The sequence below is a fragment of the Vicugna pacos genome, chromosome X, assembly GCF_048564905.1.
Source record: "Vicugna pacos chromosome X, VicPac4, whole genome shotgun sequence".
NCBI classification, from domain to species: Eukaryota; Metazoa; Chordata; class Mammalia; order Artiodactyla; family Camelidae; genus Vicugna; species Vicugna pacos.
Genome location: NC_133023.1, coordinates 87,994,471 through 88,002,369, shown reverse-complemented (window position 1 = coordinate 88,002,369; position 7,899 = coordinate 87,994,471). Strand labels below are relative to the sequence as shown.

General features: G+C 46.1%; 1 protein-coding gene across 1 annotated transcript; it reads left to right on the top strand.

Annotated features, from left to right (window-relative positions):
• The first annotated feature begins 1,468 nt into the window (after nucleotides 1–1,468).
• On the top strand, nucleotides 1,469–3,903 carry LOC102533004 (DDB1- and CUL4-associated factor 12-like protein 2). Its single transcript, XM_006204031.3, has one exon. It carries the CDS (start codon nucleotides 1,484–1,486, stop codon nucleotides 2,879–2,881), a length of 1,398 nt encoding a protein of 465 aa, XP_006204093.3. The 5' UTR covers nucleotides 1,469–1,483; the 3' UTR covers nucleotides 2,882–3,903.
• The last annotated feature ends 3,996 nt before the right edge of the window (nucleotides 3,904–7,899 follow it).

The window sequence follows — 7,899 nt, the reverse complement described above, 5'->3', positions numbered from 1 at the left end:
AAGGATTGGGGTGTATGCAGAGTTGGTATCAGTCACCAGCCACTTGTATTCCTGTGTAACTGAGCATGCCTGGATGTGGGCTTGCCACTGCACTAGCTGCTCTGAGGCTGCAGAGCCATATATGGACCATCCAAAATCCTGAGACTGCTAAAACCACTCTCGAATTCCTAGTCTCCACCATTCTTTCTGGTTACATCCTTCTGGAAAGTTCTTCACTATCTTTTCTTTATGAAAATCCTGCGCATCCTTCATGGCCCTGCCCCCACGTCCCAGGGGGCCTCTCACGAGTGATAGGGCTCTGCCCAGGCTCCTAGGGCTCCTACTGAGATTGACAGTGAGGACTAAATCTTCACTCACAGAAGCAGAGGAAGAGGTATCCATCTCCTAGACCTCTTCCAGTCAGCTCCACCGCCTGAAGGCTCTGAGGTTCAAGAGAATTCAACACCCTGCACACCCTTCTCTCACCCCATCAGCCCTCACCCCTATCCTCAACGCAGCCAGCCATCTCCAATCCTGAGGCTTCGCCTTTGACCAGAGTCCTAACCCCACCCTAGCGGGAAGCGGTGCCTGGGAACTACAGTTGGAACGCACCCCTTAAGGATTCTGGTACAGGAGGAGAGAGGACTCAATTTGATAAATACCAGCGGGGGGGAGGGGAGGGGGGAAGTGGTTTAAAAAATTGGTTGAAAATTTATAACACACACCAGAAGAGGTGCTGAGACAGGAGGGGCTGCAGGACAGACCTAATGGAGAGGGTGTGTTTGGCAGAGGCAAAGTTCACTACCCCCCGTCAAGTTCACTAATTGTAGCAATCTACCAAGGTTGCACCGAGTGTACTTTTGTTTCTTCGACAGATAACTGTCAGAGCTCCTTCTAGTCTTATAGTTGACTGTATTTTAACTTTCAGAATTATTTAAGTAAAGATTTTAAGAAGGCTAGTTGATTGCTGTCCTTAAGTAGGGTTTCAGGGAGCTTGGGCAGGCGCACTAGATGGGTCCGCACGGAGACGGCTTGGGGATCCTGGAGCGCCGGTCCTGGGTGAGTCTCCCCACCGCGGGCTCCAACCTCCACCTCCCGCCCCCGCTCCGACCCCTCCCAGCCCGGCGTGTGCTACCCGGCACCCCACGCCCGCTCCACGCCGGCTCCTCCCGTCGCCTCCGCCCCCTCCCCCTCGGGCCCCCCGCGTCGTCCTCGTCCCACACCGACTTCGCTCTCGCCAGGCTGCCGGCCGCACTTCCCGCCCTCGCCTCGATCGCGCCGCCGCCGCCCTCGCCGCCGCGCGCCACCGGCGCTCCGCTTCTCCCGGCCGCCTCTTCTCGCTCGACTCCGCCGCCCTCGCCTCCGTTGCCGTCGCCGCGCCCCGGACTCGGTCGACTCTGCGCTCCGTGACCGCCCCGGGCCCCTGGCCGACGTCACTGTCCCCGCCGCCGCCAAGGCCAACACGGGGGCCACGCTCCACCGCGCCGCTCGCCCGCCGCCCACCATGTCCCCGCAGCAAACAGGTAGCAGGAAGCGGAAAGCGCCCGCGCTCGAGGCGACCGCCGCGAGCTCGTCGTCGCAGGGCTCGGCGGCGGCGGCAGCGGACGGAGACGGGCCGCTGCCGCCCAAGAAACAGAAGCGGCCGGCGGCGCGGCGTTCGCTGCTGCACTACCTGAAGGGCCGCGAGGTGGGCGCGCGGGGCCGCGCGGGGCTCCCGGGCTTCGAGGGCGAGCTGCGCGGCTACGCGGTGCAGAAGCTGCCCGAGCTGCTGCGGGAGCGCGAGCTGGCGCTGGGCACCCTCAACAAGGTGTTCGCGTCGCAGTGGCTGAACGCCAGGCAGGTGGTGTGCGGCACCAAGTGCAACACGCTCTTCGTGGTGGACGTGCAGTCGGGCCAGATCACGCGCATCCCCCTGATGCGGGACCGCGGGCCCGGGCCGGCCCGGGCCCAGCCGAGCTGCGGCATCCACGCCATCCAGCTGAATCCCTCCAAGACGCTTCTGGCCACGGGGGGTGAGAACCCCAACAGCCTGGCCGTCTACCAGCTGCCCACGCTGGACCCCGTGTGCCTGGGCGATCGGCACGGCCACAAGGACTGGATCTTCGCCATCGCCTGGATGAGCGACACGGTGGCCGTGAGCGGCTCCCGCGACGGCACCGTGGCGCTCTGGAGGATGGACCCCGATGTGTTCAGTGGCAGCATCGCCTGGCACAACGACGCGGGGCTCCCCGTGTACGCCCACATCCGTCCGAGGGACGTGGAGGCCATCCCCAGAGCCAGCACCAACCCCGGCAACCGCAAGGTGCGGGCCCTGGCCTTCAGCGGCAAGAACCAGGAGCTGGGAGCCGTGTCCCTGGACGGCTACTTCCACCTGTGGAAAGCCCGGAGCACCCTGTCCAGGCTGCTGTCCATCAGGCTGCCTTACTGCCGAGAGAACGTGTGCCTGACCTACTGTGATGAGTTGTCCCTGTACGCGGTGGGCTCCCAGTCCCACGTCTCCTTCCTGGATCCGCGGCAGCGCCAGCAGAACATCCGGCCCCTGTGCTCCCGAGAGGGCGGCACGGGTGTGCGCTCGCTGAGCTTCTACCAGCACATCATCACCGTGGGCACGGGCCACGGCTCCCTGCTCTTCTACGACATCCGTGCCCAGAAGTTCCTGGAGGAGAGGGCCTCGGCCAGCCCGCCCTCTTCTCCAGGGCTCGCAGGGAGGAAGCTCAAGCTCACGTGTGGCAGAGGCTGGCTCAACCACGACGACCTGTGGGTGAACTACTTCGGTGGCATCGGCGAGTTCCCCAACGCGCTGTACACCCACTGCTACAACTGGCCCGAGATGAAGCTCTTCGTCGCGGGGGGGCCTCTCCCTTCTGGCCTCCACGGGAACTATGCAGGCCTCTGGAGCTGAGGATGGTCGCCCGCCGTGTCCTCAAAGTGCCCAGGCCCCCCTTACTTTCCCCTTTCACTCTGTGCGTGTGCTTTTGACTCTGTGTGGCTTTTCTCTTCCAGGTGGAAAGTGCCCAGCTTACCTCTACCTCTGCTTAGTATATTAGGCAGAGAGAGAGAAAAAGCAGAAGTGGTCTCTTGGGCAGTCACAACTTGTCTTTAAGATTTTTCTGCATCTCCTCCAACACCACCATCCTGTTTGCGTGGTGGTCAAAAATTTTTGGCTAATCCTTAATTGTGTTATCTCTTTGAGTGATTCACATTTGCTCATTCTCTGGGCTGATGCAGTCATGGTTCCAACTACGATTCAGTACTTTAGGTTTATCAATATTTCATTAGTTTGTTCAGGTCTTTCACACAATTCGGATGTATTGTATTTCTGGAAAATGTGTGCTAAAAGTGTCTTTGGGGTTGATCTGAGGAACTATCCACCATATAACAGAGCACATTTATAGCCCTGCTCCAATTAGAAAATGCTTTTCAAGTTCTAGATTGCCACCATTTGGGCACACATTTCATTTGGATGTTGGAAACTCAGTGTTTGTTGTTTGTATATTGTTGGTGTATAAAATACTTTAAAATGTGTTCTCTTGGTTGAGAAATCTTACAATGATATTCATCCTATTAATCACAGTTTTGATTATTTAGTAAAAACTTAGTATCAGTACCCCAAGACGTTCAGCCTTCTTGTTTAAATCTGCTATGTTATGGCCTGCTTTCTTGAGTAGCATTTATGCTACAGATTTTCAGAGCTAACCAAAACTGGCCTATATCTGGCAGGATAATCAAGGAGGTACTTTTTGGAGTAAACATTTCTTTACAGATCAGGTAACACTATCCAGGCAGCCATTTACAGAGAAAGGCTGACTGCTGTGCTCAATGTAGGTGTTGTTGACAATTTTTTATTGTATACATGGGTAAGTCTTTTATCTGGATTGAGTATGTGATGTACCGCAGAAAAAATAAAACATGTTCAGCATTTTAGCAATTAAGTGCTAGGCTAAAGTTTTTGAGTGCTTAAATACACACTTTATTTTTTTAATTAATTGTCCTTATAGGAATATGTTTATCAAAGTCAAAATCTTCCAGGAGAGAAACTGAAGCTGAAATACTACTCTGTACATTTGCTTTTGAAAAGCAAACTTATGCTATTACCAGGGGTTAAAAGAGTCAATAACATCTTGAATACTTTATCTAAATATACTTGCTATAGGTTAGGAGAGTTAGGTGTCTTTTCCTTTTTTTAAGACGATTTAACAAACTTTTTCATTCACACAAACAAACATATTGTGCTTATGACTACCTACTCACATATCACATATCACTGTGTGTGTATGTATAGATGTTGCTTCCCATGTGATACCATTTTACATGTGCAGATATTTCAAATATTTTAAACTACATCTATCAAGACTTCCCACTTGGTCTTTTGTTTTTATTTTAATTTAAATTAAATAATATGTGCACATGACCCCCCAAATCATACTTTACAAAAGGTGTACAGTGAAAAGTCTTATACGTCAAGATCCCTGACCTCCTGCCCGTTGGTCACAAACAGTACATCTTGTGTCTGATCCATCTGGAGATAGCCTACACATGTATAAGCATATCTGTATGTGCGTATGCAATTGTTATACAAATGATAGCACATGCTTTGCTTTACATATTTGTGCCTTTTTTAATCACAAAATCTTAAAGATCGTTTCTCATACATACCTACCTAATCCATTCTAATTGTATAGTATTCCCTAAAATATGGCTGGGACATATTTTATTCCTTCATTACACTTTTGATGAGCATTTATGTTGGTTCTTATTTTCTCCTAGTATAAAGTATTCTGCAGTGATTACTTAGTTGCAAACATCTTTGTGCACATATATGACTATATCTGCAGAATAAATTCCTAGAAATGGAATTGCTTGGTCAATTTTATATTTAATAGCCATTGCCAAAGTATCCTCCATAGAGGTCCTACCAGCTTAACCTCCCATGAATAGTGTATGCACGCCTGCTTCACCACACTCTTTCCAACAGTGTGCCATCAAATTCTGTGCTGTTTGCCAATCGGATATCCACTTGATCTTGATCATTTCTTTCTAAGCCACCGTGGCTGAGTTAATTAGATTTGTGGTCAGAGTATCAAGTAGGTTCTAAAACAAAGATCAAGAATACAAGGAAATGAGAGCAAGCAATAAAAAGACTGTCAAACCAAAGGCAGAGAACACCTACAGTTCAGGTTCAGACGTCTGCAGATGGACTACAAAGGACTACATTTCTGAGATACTTAGCTGCACCTAGTAGGGCTTCCTGGTTCACTGCACCCTGGTTTCACTTGTATTCAATGCATAACATGTTACTAAAGAAAATCTGCGAAGGAGACGATGCGGGCCTGCACTAGGATATCTGAGCTAAGTGTGGAGAGGGAGGAAGTTATTAGAAAAATGAAAGGAAAATAAAATGAACACGCAGTATTTGGTATTTCATGTGAAGGATGAAGAAACCTTGAGAATTTAGGTGGACCCTAAGGCTCTGGCTTGAATGTCGATGAACAGTGGCAACAATGAATATTGCGAATATAGGCATAGAGGATACACGTAGGGGGGTGAGCGTCTTGACTGGGGACATGGTGAATTTGAGGTGCCTGTGTGGCATCAGGAGAACAGACCCAGTGAAGAACTGGTTGTATATGCCAGAATGAGATTTCTCACTGCTGGGAAGGTGAGTGATGGGAAACACTGGGAAACTCACCCTTTCAGGGGCAAGCAGAATAAAAAAGCACCCCCCCCAAAAAAAAAGGTGGGGGTGAAAAAAATAGAAGAGGTTTGTGTTACCCAAATGCCATGACTTCATCAGCATGAGACAACAAAATATTTCTAATGACTTTATAATAACTTTTGAGTCTCTACCTCAAGTCACAAAGGGTGGTTTTTCTCCCAGATCTCACACTGGCCCAATAATAAGCTTTTTCACTGGTCAAGTGCTGGTACCTTCTTGGAGAGTGGAAAGTCAGAATCTAGTCACAAAGCAGGACGTCACAGTGTGAGTTCTTGCCTCAGTGCCACTTTTCCCAGGCTACTAAAGGACAAAACGGGTGTCCAGATGAGGATGTCCCTTCCCTTGGCATCACAGTCACAAATACAAAGAATTAAAAGTAAGCAAAAAGAAATAATCATGGGCAAAGATTTCCTCCTTAGGCAGGTAACTAAATTCTGAGTGAAAAAATTATCAGAAGATAAAAATAACTAAATTTTTTCCAAGAAGAAATAAACAAGAACAGAGCATTTGCCCTAGAAAACAGTGAATGTTGTTTTGTTTATTAGCCTTCCCTTTCTGCCAAGAAAATCACACACATAAACGATCATAAACATATCATAGGCATGCTAAGCCTGATGGTCTCACAAATAAATTATTTCACATTGTCAAGGAGTATTTCATTTTGAGCCACTTCAGAGCACAAAGAGAGAAGTTTACTCTTTTCTATATGAGGCCAGCATATTAATAATAAACCTGACTAAAACTGCACAAAATGAAAGACTAGTTTTACATAGATAGATAGATAAATACAACGTATCCTTTAAAAACACTGAATATAATCCATCAGCGTATTAAAAGGAAACCATACCATGGCAAAGTGAAGCTAGTTCCTTAAATGCAAAGAGTGTTCACTATTGAGGAATCTATTATTTCAATGTTTCATATTAACAGGTCAAATGAGAAGACATATTCTCATGTTAATAAATTCTAATAAAGAATTTAACAAAATCCTACTACAATTCTGATAAAATCCTTAGTAAAGTATGAGTAAATATAGTCTTCATATCATTGAGTGTGTGTGTGTTATGTGTCAAACCTGAACCAAAATCCTCTATAATGGTATAAAATTAGATAGAATTAAATAAAGGAATTCTATTCGAATTCCTCTGGAATTCTCATAGAGGAATTCCTATGAAAATAAGGAACAAAACAAGGATTCTAAAATATCACCACCAGTATTTAATATTATTTAAAAATTCTGGATACAGCAGTTTAAAAGGATAAGAAAATAAAAGGTGTAACTCTTGGAAGAGAAAGAAGTTATAATTATTTGCAGATGATATGACTATTTAAAAAATAGAAATCCAAAAGAGCAAACTGAAAAATATGTTAGGAACAATTAAACAATTTACTAAGATGTTCAGCTTTGAAATTAATATATAAAAAAATCAATACTTTCCTATTTTCATGTATTTACTCATACAGCAAATATTTCTCTAGCACTTACCATATATGGGCACTGTGCCAGGTGCTAAGAGATACTATGGTGAACAAGACAAGCAAGCCATGCCCTGATGAGGCCTGCAGTCCATTGAGAAGGAGAGTCAATAAACATATAAACTAGTAAATGTGTAGTATGTCAGATGGTTATCAATGCTAATAGATAAATCATAGTAAAAGAGAATAGGGGATAGGAATTCCAGGGGAGATGAAATTATATTTGTTATTGAGATATAATTGACATATAACATATTAGTTTCAGGTGTAAAATATAATAATTTGATATATGTATATATTGCAAAGTGATCACCACAGTAAGTCTAGTTAACATGCAATATTAATAATATTTTTTCTTGTGATGAGAACCTTTAAGGTTTATTCTCTTAGCAACTTTCAAATATGTAATACAGTATTACTAACTATAGTCACCATGCTGTCCATTATAGTCCCAGGACTTATTTATTTTGTAAGTGAAGTTTGTACCTTTTGACCCCTTTCACCCATTTTGCCCACCCCACCCACCACCTCTGGCAGCCACCAATCTGTTCTCTGTATCTGAGTTCATTTTTTTTTTCAGATTCCACATTTAAGTAAGGTTATATGTTATGTGTCTTTCTCTATCTGACTTATTTTACTCAGCATAATGCCCTCAAGGTCCATCAATGTTGTCACAAATGACAGGATTTCCTTCTTTTTTATGGCTGAGTAATATTCCATGCACACAT

Excerpts from the sequence above, each read along its gene's own strand:
- LOC102533004 (XM_006204031.3), top strand. The coding sequence starts at position 1,484 with ATGTCCCCGCAGCAAACAGGTAGCAGGAAGCGGAAAGCGCCCGCGCTC.